This window comes from Meriones unguiculatus, chromosome 14 (genome assembly GCF_030254825.1).
Source record: "Meriones unguiculatus strain TT.TT164.6M chromosome 14, Bangor_MerUng_6.1, whole genome shotgun sequence".
In the NCBI taxonomy this organism is placed as follows: domain Eukaryota; kingdom Metazoa; phylum Chordata; class Mammalia; order Rodentia; family Muridae; genus Meriones; species Meriones unguiculatus.
The window spans coordinates 12,058,694-12,077,539 of record NC_083361.1 but is presented as its reverse complement, the minus strand read 5'-3'; the positions used below and the strand labels follow the sequence as shown (position 1 = coordinate 12,077,539).

General features: G+C 37.0%; 1 protein-coding gene across 1 annotated transcript; it reads left to right on the top strand.

Annotated features, from left to right (window-relative positions):
• The first annotated feature begins 1,399 nt into the window (after positions 1-1,399).
• On the top strand, positions 1,400-18,079 carry LOC110563834 (vomeronasal type-2 receptor 116-like). The gene is made up of 7 exons (XM_060366243.1): positions 1,400-1,611; positions 8,387-8,583; positions 8,970-9,076; positions 10,075-10,881; positions 12,448-12,663; positions 13,535-13,658; positions 17,151-18,079. Exons 1-7 carry the CDS (start codon positions 1,400-1,402, stop codon positions 18,077-18,079), a joined length of 2,592 nt encoding a protein of 863 aa, XP_060222226.1.
• Positions 18,080-18,846: the final 767 nt, after the last annotated feature.

Here is an 18,846-nt window from a genome sequence, read left to right as displayed (position 1 = left end):
TCATATGAAAGAAGGGGAAGTTAGTAAGACCTGCTGAGGACAGGAGCTCCACAAGGAGAGCAACATAATCAAAATATCTAGACACAGGCGTCTTTTCTGAGACTGATTCTCCAACCAAGAATCACGCATGGATATAACCTAGAACCCCTGCTCAGATGTAGCCCATGACAGCTCAGTATCTAAGTGGGTTTCCTAGTAAGTGGAACAGGGACTGTCTCTGACATGGACTCAGAGGCTGGCTCTTTGATGCTCCTCCCTCCCCCGAGGAAGGACTAGCCTTGCCAGGCCACTGAGAAGGACATTGCAGCCAGACCTGCTGAGACCTGATAGGCTAGGGTCAGATAGAATGGGAGGAGGACCTCCCTTATCAGTGGACTTAGAGAGGGGCATGTGAGGAGATGAGGGATGGAGGGTAGGATTCGGAGAGGGAGAAGGAGAGGGGTACAGCTGGCATACAAAGCAAATAAAATGTAGTTAATGTAAAAAAAAATAAAAATTTAATTAAAAATAAAAAGTAATTAAATTAATTGTTTTAAATCAAGTATTTTTTAAATTATGGTGGAATATGGAGAAATGGTAGGGATATTTATCTATGCTTATATACTCAAAAAGGGTAAACCCCAGTGTTCAAGATGCAGGGATTGATTGTGATATAAAATGAATGCAATGATTTATGAAGTATAAAAGAGGACATTAGCAGTACAGGATTCAAACCTCCAAATATAAAGAAGTATTGATGTATCAAGAAGAACCATTAATTTTCCTGAAGTAAGAAGAAACATATTTTGGGGTGTGTGTGTGTGTGTGTGTGTGTGTGTGTGTGTGTGTGTGTGCAACAGGCTTAATATTAATATACTGTTTACATGTATCATAGAAGTAAACATGTTAGACTTCAGCAGAGAACAGGCCAGGAAGACATGCATATATATTTTCATTTTAGACATCGTGATGCCCCATTTATTTTTAGTGGCTATACCTACAATATTTTCATTTGGCCCCTTCTTTTTAATCTAGTAGGACTCTTCTGATGTAACCTCTGGGGATCAGCCTAAGTTGCTTCATATAAAAAGTTTCTTGCTTCATCTTTTTAGCCAATTTAGCCTAACCCCGAGCTCTTGGTTGAAACCACAGTGCCTTTGGCTAAAAAGAAGATCTGCAAACATATTTTCTAGTTTGTCTTTGACCTAAGTAAATGGGCTCAGATGGAAAAGTCAATGGAAGAAATAGTTTCCAAATTCCCAGTAGCAGGGGATAAGAAAACAGCAAAGATTAAGAATGATTAGTGTGAGAATCTCACTCAACAATAATGTTCAAAACACACATGCAAGCAAACACATGAACTAAGCACATATCTTGCATTCTGTGTGATCTGCATCAAGCAGACACATGTATTAGTGGGATGTTCTCCTTGATTTTTATTCTCTGGCTCTTGCAGATTCCCAGTCTTGTCTGTGCCTTTAACAACAATCAATGCTATTACCAAATAAAAGAAGATTTTCACCGTGAAGGAGATGCGGTGATTGGTGCATTTTTCCCTGTTCATACTTATTACACCATCCAAGAAATCCCACATTCCCATCTAATAGGTTATTATGAGGACTATTACCTACAGTAAGTACAGTTATTCATTTTTGGAATTCAGAATTCTTATGACTTAGGGGGAATAGCTATTAAAAAATCTTATATATTCCTTATGATTTTTACTGTGACAATTTCTATTTTACAGTTTCCAAATCTTGTCAATTTTGTTTTCATTTTGGCCTCTATTCCTCTCCAAAAGGGAAATAAAATGGAAAATGTGATTTTCTTCATGTTAGTTTCCTCATTTGATTGCTAAGTGTAACCTCTCACATGCTTCTAATGCCACAAAGTATAAATGGTTTTCAGTGTTATGCTTTCACAGGAAGGGTTCTTTCATTTAAGCCTGCACTTGTTGATGAGGGAATGAGGTCACTAAATGCAGAGACTCCTGTGTGTTCATTGTCTTGCTTGTGTGAAGAAGCTGTCTTGTTTTACCTGCCACTGAACCAGACTTAAGAATATCACCGCCAAAATTTATGTATACTGCTGTGTTCTACAAATGTCCTTTATGTCATGTTTTTGTGTAAGTGTGTGTTTGCTAATTTCTTTTTTAGTTCTTAGGCAGATTTCCAGAGTTTACCTGATTTTTCCATCTCTTTGAAATATTTTATCTCAGTTTTATGAATGTGTTTTTGACTGTGATAGTGTCAACATAAGGTTATTTTTTATCTTTTGTGAAATATGCAAGAATACCATGCCTGTAAGGACACAGGGTCTCAATAGATTTCAGTATTATGACTTCAGAGGAAGGATGCTTTAATTTAAGCCTGATACTGATGCTCATGGAGTTTCTGAAAACTTGAAGTATTGTGATATTTAGATGTGTTCCCCAAGACATAGTGACTGTGAGGGAGTCAACTTTCAACTGTTTCTTAGCTTGTATAAAATATGCCAGATTAATAGATAGTGTCAAAAAGGTCTTGCTGAATTAGAGAGAAATATTTTTTTTATTTTTTTTATTTTATTATTATTTTTTTTATCAGTTACATTTTATTAACTCTGTATCCTAGCCGTGTCCCGATCCCTCATTCCCTCCCAGTACCTCCCTCCCTCCCTCATCTCCACAGTGCCCCTTTCCAAGTCCACTGATAGGGGGCACCTCCTCCCCATTCATCTGATCCTGTTTTATCAGGTATCTTCAGGACTGGCTGCAAACCCCTCCTCTGTGGCCTAACAGGACTGCTCCTCCCTTCGGGGGTGGGGAGACCAAAGAGCCAGTCATTGAGTTCCTGTTAGAAATAGTCCTTGTTCCCCTCACTTTGGGAAACCAATTGGTTACTGAGCTACCACAGGCTACATCTGAGCGGAGGTTCTAGGTTATATCCATACATGGTCCTTGGTTGAATGTCAGTCTCAGAAAAGACCCTGTGCCCAGATATATTTGGTCCTTGTGGAGCTCCTATCCTTTCCCCATCAGACTAACTCCCCTTCTTTCTTATACGTAAGATGGAAGAATCAAATTCACTGTAGTAAGAAATGTCATATAATCAGAATACAGTATTTTGTTCATCTTTTCACAATGTGGCTCATTGGGTGTGTCCACCATTCTTATTATTAACTTCCTTTTTTCTTTCAATTGGTCTTTCTTTCTTTGAATGCTGTCCAGGACCTGAGAGTCGTTTTTGTGATGCTGAGAGATGCTCTATTTTATTTAAGTCCAACCTTCCTGTGACTGCTAGTCCATCATATATCTGAGATCATAGCCTGCTTAACCAAGCCCCATGGCTTTAATCATCTTCCGGTCCATTTTCCACTGGGCAGTTGTTCATTTTGAAAGCTGTCTTTCTCTTGAATTTTTCTGGTAAACTCTACCAAAATTGTGTTCATTCTTTAAAAACCTTTTCAGTCTGTATTTTGTTACTTGTATATATATATATATATTTTTTTTTTTTTTCTAGGCTGACTATTTTGTAGGGGATAACCAAATGCTCTTCCATATGGAAGAATGTTATATCTTGGGCAGATTATTTTACAGAATTTCTTAGTTAGCTACACTTTTTTGTGTGTAGCATTGAGTCTTCCTGGGCAATTACAACAAGTCCAATAAATTTAATAAGAGAAAGGAGGTGCATAAGGTCCGGCACAGCTAAAAGAGGAGGGGTGCAATAGTATTATCTTATATTATGTTATGTTATGTTATGGTATGGTATGGTATGGTATGGTATGGTATGGTATGGTATGGTATGGTATGGTATGTTATAATTACATTGTATTGCCTTATATTGTATTATATTATATGCTCCAAATTATATTATAATCTCAAAAGGGAAAATAATAAAACTATTTTTCATATTAAAAGTATATACTATATACTATTGGCATTCAAAACAGGTGTCAAAAAAAGATTGACCAAATCTTTGAGATTAAAGTATCTCCTTATGATTGCTTTGTGATTGGAAATTTTGAGCTGTTCTAATTTGCTTCCTGTAAGACAAGTAATAGTGATTGTTATCTCTAGTATATTCACACATGTAAGAATTGTCAAAAATTATATATATATACACATATATATCTTCATTTTATGTAGACATACATTTAAATATAAAGTGTTTATAGATGATAAAATGTCACATTTGTATTATTCCATACAGACAATCATTTTTCTAATTAATTCTTTTCCAGTGAACAACATATTTTGCAAAATTGTTTTTGGTCTACTTTCTTTTAAAGAATAATGTTTACAAATTTTGATAATTTTTATTGTCAAATAACTTTATTAATCTATCAAATACAAAATAAATTTATTTTCAAAACAAATACATGCATTCAAAAATAACCGTGTAATAAATCTCCTACATATATACAAATATGTAGCATAAGCAATGAGCACATAACCCAGCTGCCAAGTTTTGATCTTGTTTTTCTGTTTACATTTCAATATCTCATTTCCTCCTTTTCATATTATTTTCACTACTAAGACTATTATTTATTCATTTACTTGTGTATGTGTGTGTTATGTGACTGTATGACCATTTTATGGTTATGACCAAAAAGGCCAGCAAAGGTGTTGAATCCTCTGGAGACATAGTTTTGGATAGGTGCAAACTGGCTAATGGGATTGTTAGTATGATTTCTGAGTTCTCTGGAAAGAAACATTCTTAAATGATGAACCAGTTTTCCTGCCACACCTCATTATGTTGTCATTCAAAATTTAAGCACAATAAAATATATATACATTTATAAAGAATTGGTTATATTCACCAATTCTCCCATCTAGATCTATACTCACCTTTTCTGTCTTCATCTATATACCTGCCCAATTTTAAATTTAATTCTTTCTCTCCAGTCAAGTCAAATTGTCTTGCTCAAGTATTATGAGGCTGGAACCATCCTAAAATATGATTGGCTTAGCAAGGGTCAAATGATTGAAGAAAACTGACTCTTCCTTTCCCACAGTTATCAAGTTCTAACTGTGGTGTTTTGAATAGAAGTAACTGGCACAGACTCATGTGTTTGAATGCTTTGTCCATAGTGAGTGGCATTATTAGACAGTGTAGCCTTCTTAAAGTAGGTGTGGTCTTGCTGGAGAAAGTATGTCACTGTTAGTTGGGCTTAGAGGTCTAAGGAGGTCAGGTCTGGCCAGTGTGTCTCAGTCTTCTGTGTGTCATTCAGGATGTAAAATTAGCATCTTCTTCTCCAAGAGCACGTGTGCCTGTCTTTTGCCAAGCTTAGCCCCAATGATAATAATCAACTGAACCTCAGAAACTAAGCTAGCCACAATGAAATGTTTTTCCTTATGAGAGTAACCATGGTCATTATGTATCTTCACAAGAAAACCATAAAAAATATCCTCTTTGCCCCTGGTGTGAATTTGTATCTAACTCTACTGTCTGGGCTGGTATTTTGTCTCGCTTGAGAATGAACAGGTTTTTACATGTTGTTACCTTACCATGAGATCATAGTTATATCTTCCCCTTTGTGTCTAGGGAACATTCATAGCGGTTACTCATAGTCTTCCTTCTTAAAATCTTTCCACTGCTCTTCAGCTAAGATGTTTAAGCCTTGTGAAAGAAGAACAATTTACACAATAGTACCTTAATGAAGCCTTTAGTGTGATCAACACATTTTGACACTGAAATAAAATCAGACTCTTCTGTGAGTGTGGATTTGGGACCTTTCAGAGTAAAAGGTATTTTCGTCACATAATTTATTATTATACAGGTGAAGAGGTGGTTAAAAAAGGAGAATACTGTAAGTGCAAATGTGAAAATCTCAGTTTAAACTCCCAAAAAGATGCTATCTTTTTTCCATTGTATGGTTTTGGCATCTTTCTCAAAAATCAGCCGTCCATAAGTGTGTGGGTTTATTTCTGGGTCTTCTATTTGGTTCCATTGATCCACCAGTCAGTTTCTATGCCAGTACCATGCATAGTACTGTTTTACCACTGTTGCTCTATAGTACAGCTTGAGATCAGGAATTGAGATCCATTCAGAAGATCTTTTATTGTAGAGCATTGTTTTAGCAATTCTGTGTTCATTGTTATTCCATATGAAGTTGAGAATTTTTCTGTCAAGACCTGTAAAGAATTGTGTTGATAATTTGATGGGAATTGCATCGAATCTGTAGATTGCTTTTGGTAAGATGGCCATTTTTACTATGTTAATCCTGCCAAGCCATGAGCATGGGAGATCTTTCCATCTTCTGATAACTTCTTCTATTTCTTTCTTCAGAAACTGGATTTTTTTTTCATACACGTTTTTGACTTGCTTTGTTAGGGTTACACCAAGATACTTTATGTCCTTTGTGGCTATTGTACAAGGTGTTGTTTCTCTAACTTCTTTCTCAGCTCTCTTGTATTTTGTATACAGAAAGACTACTGATTTTTTTTTCATTTTGTATTCAGCCCCTTTGCTGAAGATGTTGATCAGTTGTAGGAGTTCCCTGGTAAAATTTTTGGGGTCACTCATGTATACTATCGTATCATCTTAAAAACTGATATTTGACTTCTTCCTTTCCAATTTGTATCCCCATGATCTCCTTTAATTGTCTTATTGCTATTGCAAAGATTTCAAGAGCTATGTTGAAGAGATATGAAGAGAGTGGGTAGCGTTGCCTTGTCCCTGAATTCTGTGGATTGATATAAGTTTCTCTACCCTCAGTTGAGGAATGGATACAGAAATTGTGGTACATTTATACATTGGAATACTACTCAGCAATTAAAAACAAAAAAATCATGAAAATCACAGGCAAATGGTGGGAAGTAGAAAAGATAATCCTGAGTGAGGTATCCCAGTAGCAGAAAGACACACAAGGTATATACTCACTCATAATTTGATATTAGACATATATTATAGGATAAACATACTAAAATCTTTACACCTAAAGAAGCTAATCAATAAGGAGGACTCTGGGTAAGATGCACAAACCTCATTCAGAAAAGCAAAAGGGATGGACATCAGAAGAGGGAGAAAACAGGAAACAGGATAAGAGACTACCACAGAGGGCTTCTGAAAGACTCTACCCTTCAGGGTATCAAGCAGGTGCTGAGACTCATAGCCAACCTTTTTTTTCCTGTAGAGTTCAGGGAATCTTATGAAAGAAGGGAGAGATAGAAGGGAGAGATAGAAAGACCTGGAGGGGACAGGAACACCATAAGGAGAGCAACAGAACAAAAAACTATGGACACAGGTGTGTTTTCTGAGACTGATACTCCAACAAAGTCCATTCATGGAGATTACCTAGGACCCTTGCACAGATGTAGCCAGTCCATGACAGCTGAGTCTCAAAGTGGCTTCTCTAGTAATGAGAACGGGAATTGTCTCTGACATGAACTCAGTGGACTACTCTTTGATCACCTCCCACTCAGCGGGGTACAGCCTATATAAGCCACAGAGGAAAAAAAATGCAGCCATTTATGATGTGACCTGATAAACTAGGATCAGATGGAAAACGAAGAGGACCTCTCCTACCAGTGGACTGGGGGAGGGGCATGAGTAGAGAAGAGGGATGGAGAGTGGGATTGGGAGGAGAAAAGGAAGGGGGCTACAGGTGGGATATAAACTGTAACTAATAAAAATAAAATATATCTTAAAAAATTTTCCCGAAAAGGATATGAGTGCATGCCTGTAATTCAAAGATCACTTGAAGTGCAGGAAAAAGAAACAGAAGAATCTCTACAAGTTTGCTGTGCAGAAAACTGTGCAATGTGGTATTCTAAATAAAGGAATTGAGGAGCCAGGTATGGTGGGGATAGCCTTTATTAGGAGGACTTACCAGAGCGAGATAGGTAGGCATTTTTGTGCAAGCAAACAGGCAGGCAGGCAAGCAAGCAAGTAATTGATCAAACACATAATCAATGAAACACATAAATAAGTAATAGAAACTATTGGTGAAAATGTGAAAAGCTAGGACTAACTCTGGAGGTTGTCCTATCTTGCATTCATACTTATAGATGTCCAAAAACTGTACACACAGGGAGACATATATGTGCACAAGTGACATACACAAATGTCATAAATATACAGAAGGACAAACATATAACAGGCGTCATAGTATATTCTTTTTAATCATATCTGAGATTTTGGGAGAAACTAATTTCTGATTTGTTGACAGAATTTTTATTGTACCTATCTATAAAAAAATAAATAAAGCATGCTTTGAGGAGCTAAGAGTAATGACTGATAATGATAAAGGATCTTGTGTAATCTTAAAAGAGTTACCCAATCTAGATCCATCCACTCAAGGTAAAAAATATTAAAATAAAATTTTCATGAAAAAATATTGAAATATAAAAGTTATTAGACTAAATATGCAGACGTGTGCTCTATGTGGTCCTCCTCTTATTTATTTTGTGCCATTTTCACAGGTATAATTTTAAGAATTACCAATTTATTCTGGCTATGGTATTTGCCATTGAGGAGATCAATGGGAACCCGAATCATTTACCCAACATATCTATTGGATTTGTCTTCTACAATGTCCGATTCACTGAGAAGGACATTCTTATGAATACCTGTATGTGGCTCACAGCACACAGAGGCAAAGTTTTAGCTAATTACAATTGTTTTTTTATTTTTTATTTTTATTTTTTTTATCAGTTACAATTTATTAACTCTGTATCCCAGCCGTGTCCCGATCCCTCATTCCCTCCCAGTCCCTCCCTCCCTCCCTCATCTCCACCGTGCCCCTTTCCAAGTCCACTGATAGGGGGGACCTCCTCCCCATTCATCTGATCCTCTTTTATCAGGTATCTTCAGGACTGGCTGCAAAGCCCTCCTCTGTGGCCTAACAGGACTGCTCCTCCCTTCGGGGGTGGGGAGGCCAAAAAGCCCGTCATTGAGTTCCTGCTAGAAATAGTCCTTGTTCCCCTCACTTTGGGAAACCAATTGGTTACTGAGCTATCACAGGCTACATCTGAGCGGAGGTTCTAGGTTATATCCATACATGAGCTAATTACAATTGTAAAAAGAGAAATTTTATTGCTGCACTCACAGGCACATCTTGGACAACATCTGCTTATATTGGGACATTGCTACAACACTTTAAATTTCCTCAGGTGAGAAAATGTAAAGGATGGGACCTGGGAATCAGGCCTTTAAAAACATATATACATACATTTATATATATATATATATATATATATATATATATATATACTATAAGTATCTGAAAAATTAAGGGAGAATGCTTGAATTATGCAACCATTAAAACCAGTGCCCAGACACATGGTGATCATGCTGTATTTCTCTTGCTTGAAAGAGAAAGCAAGGTGAATTGAGTGAAGCATATAGTATTGGTAAGACTTTCTTTTTTAAAAAGTGAAATCAGATAACTTGAAATATATAGTATTGGTAAGACTTTCTTTTTTAAAAAGATTTTAATTGAATTTTTATTTTTTACATTAATTTCATTTTATTCACTTTGTATCCCAGTTGTAGCTCCCTCCCTCAATCCCTCCCAATCCCACCCTCCCATTTTAATCTCTTCCCATGCCCCTCTCTAAATCCACTGATAGCAGAGGTCCTCCTCAACTTCCATCTGACCCTAGCTTATCAGGACTCATCAGGACTGGTTGCAATGTCCTCCACTGTGGCCTGGTAAGGCTGCTCTTCCCTCAAGAGGGGGTGGTGAAAGAGCCAGCCATAGAGTTCATGTCAGAGATAGTCCCTGTTCCCCTTACTAGGAAACCCACTTGGATACTGAGCTCCCATGGGCTACATCTGAGCAGGGGGTCTAGGTTAAATCCATGAATGGACCTTGGTTGGAATATCATTCATGAAAAGACGATTGTGCCTAGATATATTGGTTCTGTTGCTCTACTTGTAGAGATCCTGTCCTCTCCAGGTCTTACTAACGTTTTCTTCTATGTGATTCCTTGCCATCTGCCCAAAGTTTGGTTATGAGTCTCAGCATCTGCCTTCTACAAAATGGCATAAGTCGAATTTGCTTTTGAAATGGGAATGAACCTGTTTACCAACTGTTGTTATTTTCAGCTTTGGGACTATTGTAGTGTTTGATGTTAATATTCTTCCTCTTCTCTCCAATTTGGCTCAGCTTTCTTTTGGACCTTATGATCCTATCTTGAGTGACAGAGGTCAGTATTCTTCCCTCTACCAGATGGCCCCCAAGGACACATCTCTTACACTTGGCATTGTCTCTTTGCTGATTCATTTTAGTTGGTCCTGGGTTGGTCTCATCCTCCCAGATGACCACAAAGGGAATAAAATCCTATCAGATTTCAGAGATGAGATGGAGAGAAAAAGAATCTGCACAGCTTTTGTGAAGATGATCCCAAACACATGGACTTTTTATTTTAACAAATGCTGGAAATTTATTGATGAGATCCAGGAATCATCTGCAAATGTGATAATTATTCATGGTGACATTGATTCTTTACAAGGTCTGATGAGAAGTATTGGGCAAAAGTTATTGACATGGAAAGTGTGGATCATGAACTTTGAACAGGATGTTACTTCTCATGCTGATTATTTTATGTTAGACTCATTTCATGGGAGCCTCATTTTTACCCACTATTACAGGGAAAGTTTTGAGTTTACCAATTTTATTCAAACAGTTACTCCTTATAGATACCCAGAAGACATTTATCTTCCTAAAATGTGGTATTTGTTCTTCAAGTGCTCATTTTCTGAAATTGATTGTCAACTTTTGGACAACTGTCAAGCCAATGCTTCTCTGAATGTATTACCTAGACACTTATTTGATGTGTCCATGAGTGAAGAGAGCTACAATATATACAGAGCCGTGCATGCTGTGGCTCACAGTCTCCATGAGATGAGGCTTAAACAAGTACAAATGCAGCCATATGAAAACGGAAAAGAGATGGAGTTCTTCCCTTGGCAGGTAATATTCTTTCCATTGTATTTTAAGATCATCACTGGGATACATGACACTTTGCAAAGACGCTAACTTATCCATTGTAAAATTCAGCATATGTTATCCAGAATCACAGAAGTGTTTGTTTTTCTAATCTTAAGTGGAGGTGAAGACAGTCTTAAGAATGTATTGCTGAGGAATTGGATGCAAGATACCTGGAGGAAATACATTTAGTCAATATCAAGTTCATGTCAACAATATCTAGCTGTCAATTTTCTCATAATAACAGGTTCAATAAGAAAAATCAATATATTTCCTATGTATATCTCTTATAAAAGAAATAAAAGTGGACATTTAACTGAAACAATGACAGTGGTTTTGTACCTAAACAGTGCCTTTTAATTATGCTTTAGACATCAGTAATGTCATTTTACACAATGGGCTACTGAAGATATTCTGAAAGCAAATAATTCTGGCTAGTTTTTAAATTTTCTTATTCTTATTATTTTTTTATTATTATTTAATCACTTTGTATCCTGGCTGTAGACCCCTCTCTCATATCCTTCCTGTCTCTTCTCCCTTGCTCTTCCTCCCCTATGTTTCTCCACTAGTCCACTAATAGAAAAGGCCTTCCTTCCATACTATTTGACCATGGCCTACCAGGTCTCATCAGAACTAGATCCTCCTTCTCTGTGGCCTAGTTAAACCACCTCACCAGGGGAAGGTAATCAAAAAGCCTGCCACTGAGTCCATGTCAGAAACGCTACCTGATGCCCTTACTAGGGAACCCACATGGAGACTGAATTGCCCACGGGCTACATCTGAGCAGGGGGGTGAGGTCCTCTCTATGCATGGTCTTTGATTGATTCATCAGTTTCTCCAGGACCCCTTGAGCCCAGATTTTTAGCACTGTTGGTCTCCTTGTGGAGCTCCTGATACCTCCACATCTTTTATCTCTCCCTTCTTTCATAGGATTCCCTGCACACTGCCCAAAGTTTTGCTATGAGTCTCAGCCTCTGCCTTGATACCCTGATGGATAGAGTCCTTCAGAGGTTTCCTTTGGAAGGCACCTTTCCTGTTCTGTGTCTTCGACTACTTCAAATGTGTATTCTGTTTACCTTTCTGAACGAGGATTAAGTATTTTCCCTATGGTCCTCCTTGTTGTTTAGCTTCTTTAGGACTATAGATTTTAGTGTCCATCCTTTATTATATGGCCAATATACACTTACAAGTGAGTATATATACCATATGTGTCTTTCTGCTTCTGGGTAACCTCACTCAGAAATATCTTTTCTATGGCCATACCATCCTGAACACACCTGATCTTGTCTGACTAGCTTTTAAAGAAATTGTTGCATGCACGAGTCAGCAGTCATTGATCTACTATGTGAGTGTGGTTCAAAGTTTTCTCTTGAAACTGAATGCTCTTTCACAAGCCCACTAATCCAGGCTTTTATTTACTCTACATCATTTAAACCTTAATTAATGTTGACTTTCACAACAGAGATTGAAAATAATAAGAGTTATTCCATAGCACAGGTTCTGTTCTACCTATTGGACACAGTGTAATAGAAATTCATGAATCTCTTTCAGCTTAACTCTTTCCTGAGAGACATTCATGTGAGAGACAACATGGGTTTATATTGGAGAGAGAAGTTAAATGAAGAGTATAACATATTTAACCTTTGGAATTTTCCAAAGGGTCTTGGACTAAAGAAGAAAATAGGAACTTTTTCTGCAAATGCTCCTCAGGGTAAACAGTTATCTTTATCTGAGCAGATGATACAATGGCCAGAAATATTTTCAGAGGTGGGTTATATATTATGTCAAGGCTTCAAGCTCAAGTTGATAATAAAATTATGATTCTTGAAGTAATGACACTTGTCTGACCCAAGGCACATCACTCTCCAATTGCCAGCATAAATTACCATGAAATAATTATTAGCATAAGGGGTTTTCCCCTTCCTTGGTTCAGATCAATGGAAGTATCTAGTGTTAAATGTATCCCAAAGTTCTCTCATATAAGGGTTAGTTTATTCAACTTGACACAAATATGGGACACTTTTCAGCAGGGTTTTACTGTCTCCAAAATGTCTCATAGGTTGATTTGATTGAGAAAATCTCTCATTTGGGATTAACATCATGAAACAATGTAAAATTAGTTTTTGTTGCTTTTATTAAACACCATGACCAAAGTTGACTTTGAGAATAAAGAATATATTTTGGCTCATGGTTCCAGAGAGACCACTATGGATTGCAGCATGACAGCAAAGGGCAGTCATGGGAAAAGGCATGGAACCAGATAGAGTTTATCTATTCACACAAATTTACAGTAAGCAAAATGTTGGATGTAATGCTGTACAACGAAGTAGCTAGTAAAAACAAAGACCGTATCAGTCTGCAGTCTAGAGACACCTTATCCCTTTCTGTATCTTCTTTCTCAATGAGCTACCTTTCTCAAATTTGTCCCAAACTCATTAAGCTTCCAAATTCTCCCACACAGTGATAATACTCAGACTAATCTTTAAATAAGTTTGCCTTCTGAAGGACAACACATTTCTAAATATTTTTCTATATTTATAACAAAAATACATGAAAATTCATTGCATAATATTAAAACCTTCTGCCGTGATTTTCCTAAAACTGTAAATATTAGACAATATTCTCTTATTCTTCTTAGATTCCTAAGTCCGTGTGCAGTGAGAGTTGTGGGCCTGGATTCAGGAAAGCAACTCTGGAGGGCAAGGCTGTTTGCTGTTACAACTGCACTCCTTGTGCAGAGAATGCTATTTCTATTGAGACAGGTAAAGGAAGGTTTTATTGAAAGCTTTCATATTTCTACACAGAATTCCATAATATCATGGCACATGAAAATTATCTGACTAGAATTCAGAGATAAATATTTTCTTCTTTTTGTTTAGGAATTTAACTATCATAATTAGCTCACCATAGCAATTAAAAATCATATTTGATTTATATATGTGATCCATTGCCAACACTCATTGTGGAAAAATATTTTTCCTTGTATGTAACAGTGTGTTTAATTTCACTGTCCCATTTAACATACATTAGTTAAGTACAAAGATTGATGTTTTTCAAACTGTATTTCAATCTATAATAAGAGTTATACAAGAATCAGATCTATTGCATCTTCACTATAATTATTCCCAGCTCATTTTAATGATGTTTTTGTCATTTTTATTAGTTTTTAAAATAATTTGGTAGAATACATTTTGATCATATTCACACCTACTACTTCTCCTAAATCCATTCTTTCCTCCTTACCTACCCAAATTTGTGTAATTAACCTATCTAATCTGTGATGCTCATCTTGGGCTGTGGATGTCAGTTGAGGGTAGCCAAAGAAACATCCTGAAACAGAAAACTGACTATCCTCCCAACCGCTCTTAGTTGCAAATAGCCCCTTTTCTGGAGGTGTGTCTATATTGAGATTCGATACTCCACCCTCGACTCTCTATGCAGGAATTTTGTCTGGCTTAAGCCTGCAGTCATCTATTGCATTGTCTCAAGTGCCATGAATTCATAGATTGCACTGCTCTAGGTGTACAGAAAACCCTGTTTTATCGTAGCACTCTCCAGACTGCAGGTCTGTTAGCTTTCTCCCTTCTCTTAGATAAGAATTTTATAGAACATTTTCTTTTGTTAGCAGACTCTTTAGTAAAGATTATGAGGTGTGGCATTTGGGGGGGGGTATGAATGTCACTAGGGGAAAGTTTTGAGGATTTAAAAGCCCATGCCACATCCAGTCTCTCTTTTGTCAATAAACTCTCAATAAACTGTATGAATGTGTCTATTTATGCATGTATGTATACATATTTGTGTGTGGGCATTCATGCCCCTTTGTCACAAAGTGAGTGGCAAATGTATCCTGTGCATACATAAATAATAGTCATTCATATACCAAGACCAAATATGACTGTTTTTCTGTTAAATACATATAATTTATAACAGTATGCATAATAAACTACAAAAATACAGCATAAAGAATGGCTGAACACTTTACATTTAAAACTATTGTTTGTTTAGGTGTACAGATTTTAGTAGGTTTATCCTATATTATATGTCTATATGAGTGAGTATATAGCGTGTTTGTGTTTCTGCTTCTGGGATAGCTCACTCAGAATGATCTTTTCCAGTTCCCACCATTTACCTGCAGATTTCATCATTTTCTTGTTTTTTTATTGCTGAGTAGTATTCCATTGTGTACATGACTAATCAAGAGGGAGGACTATCGGTAAAATACTCAATCCCCATCCAGAAAGGCAAAGAGGCTGGACATCAGAAGAAGGAGAAAACAGGGAACAAGTTAGGAGCCTGTCACAGAGGGCCTCTGAAAGGTTCTTCCCTACAGACTATCAAGCAGATCCTGAGATTTATGGCCAAACTTTTGGCAGAATGCAGGGAATCTTATGAAAGAAGTGAGAAATAGTAAGATCTGGAGAGGACAGAAGCTCCACAAGGAGAGCAACAGAACCAAAAATTCTGGGCACAGGGGTCTTCCCTGAGACTGATACTCTAACCAAGTAGCATGCATAGAGATAACCTAGAAGCCTTGCATAGATGTAGTCCATGACAATTCAGTCTCCAAATGGCTTCCATAGTAATGTGAACAGGAACTGCCTCTGACATGAACTGATTGGCCTGCTCTTTGATCACCTCCCCCTGAGGGTGGAGCAGCCTTACCAGGCCAAAGAGGAAGACAATGCAGCCATTCCTGATGAGACCTAATAGACTAGGATCAGAAGGAAGGAAAAGAAGACTTCCCCTACCAGTGAACTTGGGGAGAGGCATGCATGGAGAAGGGGGAGGAAGGGAGGGATTGGAAGAGGAGGAGGAAGGGAGCTACAGGGAGGATACAAAGTGAATAAAGTGTAATTAATAAAAAAAATATTTAAATCACCTCCCCCTGAAGGGGGAGCAGCCCTACCAGGCCACAGAAGATGACAATGCAGCCATTCCTGATGAGATCTGATAGACTAAGATCAGAAGGAAGGAGAGGAGGACCTCCCCTAACAGTGGACTTGGGTAGGGGCATGTGTGAAGGAGGAGGAGGGAGGATGGGATTGGGAGGAGAGGAGGAAGGGGCTTATGGGGGAATACAAAGTGAATAAAGTGTAATTAATAAAAGTTAAAAAATATATTGTTGATTGAAATTTGTACAATGATTTGATAGTATATATTTCAAATGAGAGATTAATTCAATACTATTAATGAAATAAAACTGAAAGTCTGGTGATGAGGTCAGGGATCGAGAAATATAGAATTATTTGGACACAATAATAATGTAACATATAAATCAGAGTGTATAATTTTATGTCAAATATAACATGTACAAAATTTCAAGGGAAGAGTAATATGTAACTTTTTTCTAAAGTCCTTCAATTCCTCTTATATTTCTCCTTTTAAATGTAATGAAATGTTTCACTGGGTATCTTTTCAGCATTTACTAATTTAATAAAGTCTATTCGCTAAAACTCCATCAGAGAATGAACAGAATTTGAAACTAAAAGGAATTTTAAAGAGGTAAATAGATTTGTGACTTACATGTGCAAAAAGCACTATCTGAAAATTAGTGCAAAAATTTTTCCTCCTATGTAAATTTCATAGGTCAAATTCATAAAGGATATTTTGACATGATGTCAAAATTAATTAAGATAATTTGTGAGGTGATACAAGGGTCCAGATAGGTTTATATAGTGTATCTTAGTATTCTAGTTACTCCTAAACGAGTCACAAAAAGCAGGAAAGAGAGGAAAGGCATTACATTTATTCAGTTTCAAACACTATAAAGAAGATAAAAGGGCTGGTGAAAAAGCTACTAGAAGTTGAAGGCAACCTGAAGATAGACATCACTTTTCTTTGGGAACATAGACCTTGAAATTCTTTGTAATTTCCAACTCAGGTCATCCCAAGCATATATACACCAGCAGCACTGAATGAACTTAATAGTAAGTAAAATGTAAAAAGGAAAGATAGAAAGCACATTAAGTCGGGAGTGAAAGCTAAGGGAAAGGAGGGAGTATGATGGTAGCAAAGAAAGATGGGTTGGATTAAAACCTATTATATTTGAACACAAATACTAAAGGAAATATCTAAGGAAGAAGGTGTGCTGTATGAATCTGGAATTATTCACAACAGTGGGCTTATTACTTTGTCCCTGAGAAAACAAAAGAAGATGACTTCTGTGCCAATGCTGTGAACAAGTAGTGAGTAATGTCTCAGAATAAAAGGGAGCACCTCAACATGTCCTCATGTTCATCTTCATTTCTAACCAGATGTGGATCAGTGTGTGAAGTGTCCAAAAAGCCATTATGCAAATACAGAGAAGAACCAGTGTCTCCAGAAGGCAGTGAGCTTTCTGGCTTATGAAGACCTCTTGGGAATGGCTCTCACCAGCATAGCCCTGTGCTTCTGTGCAGTCACAGTCATTGTTATTGGGGTGTTTGTGAAACACAGAGACACGCCCATTGTCAAGGCCAATAATCGAGCTCTCAGTTACATTTTGCTCATCACACTCACTTTCTGTTTCCTCTGTTCTTTGAACTTCATTGGCCAGCCCAACACAGCCACCTGCATCCTGCAGCAGACAACATTTGGAGTTGCCTTTACTGTGGCTCTTGCCACTGTGTTGGCCAAAGCTATTACTGTGGTCATTGCCTTCAAGGCTACTTTTCCAGGGAGAATGGTGAGATGGCTGATGGTATCAAGGGCCACAAACTACATCATTCCTATTTGTACTCTGATCCAACTTGTTCTTTGTGGAATATGGATGGCAACCTCTCCTCCATTCATTGACCAAGATGATCATGTTGAACATGAACACATCATCATTTTGTGTAACAAGGGCTCAGCTCTTGCCTTCCACTGTGTCCTGGGATATCACTGCTTCTTGGCCTTTGGGAGTTATACCATGGCCTTCTTGTCCAGGAATCTACCTGATTCATTCAATGAATCCAAATTTCTGTCGTTTAGCATGCTGGTGTTCTTCTGTGTTTGGGTCACCTTCCTCCCTGTCTACCACAGCACTAAAGGGAAAGTCATGGTGGCTATGGAAGTTTTTGCCATCGTGGCTTCCAGTGCAGCACTTCTTGGCTTCATATTTGCCCCTAAGTGTTATATTATATTGTTGAGACCAGAAAAGAACTCACTTCACCATATCAGGGACAAAACACATTCTAGAAAGCATAAGTCTCACAAAACATAGTTCAAAAAATAAATTTAACTTCTATGATAACCACATAATAATACAAAGTTTGAATTCATATCCTATACCACTCAAAACATATGTTATGCAATTATAATATAATTTTCATTCTGTCGGATGATATTTCTTTTCCAATTTTATACTGTTCTAGTGTGAGAGCCATTTATTTTGTTCATGTTTGAAAACCATAGTGTACGTTTTTTGTGATTAGTTTCTAACTATAAATCAAGCTTCTCTGGGAACTTCTATGTAGACCAACATACAGTTTCTTTATACACCTTTGCTCTCTAGTGCATAAAATGCTCTGAGTTTAAGAACTGATGGCACAACAACTGTATCATAGTTAATTTTTCCATCCTTCTTTGATATAAACTGTTCATTTTCAAGTATTGATTTAATCTGCTTATGAACTTGATGTATATTCTTTCCTCTGTCTGAATTAGGAACATATTTCTAATATCAAAAATGCATTCCAATATCCATATTAAAATTTTCATTGTCATATAAGTAGATTGTAATTTTAGTATACATTCAATTTTCAATAGAACATATTTGCAAATGAATAACATGATATTTCTAAAGTTTGCAATATATTTAAAGAAGTTTTCATGCTCCATGTTTATATGCTTATACTGAAAATTTCATATGTGCTAAATTTATAGAAATAGTAAATAAATACAAAGATAAAAGAGGTGGCAAAACTTCCTGAAAGTGTCTGTGTGATCTTCTAAGACATGGGCAAGTCACAGAAAAATGATACCACCCTC

Bases quoted from the DNA above. Each gene is read 5' to 3' on its own strand.
- LOC110563834 (XM_060366243.1), top strand. From the start codon at position 1,400: ATGTTCTCCTTGATTTTTATTCTCTGGCTCTTGCAGATTCCCAGTCTT. The intron at 12,664-13,534 runs GTGGGTTATATA...TATTCTTCTTAG, and splicing joins GGCCAGAAATATTTTCAGAG to ATTCCTAAGTCCGTGTGCAG. The intron at 13,659-17,150 runs GTAAAGGAAGGT...ATTTCTAACCAG, and splicing joins TGCTATTTCTATTGAGACAG to ATGTGGATCAGTGTGTGAAG.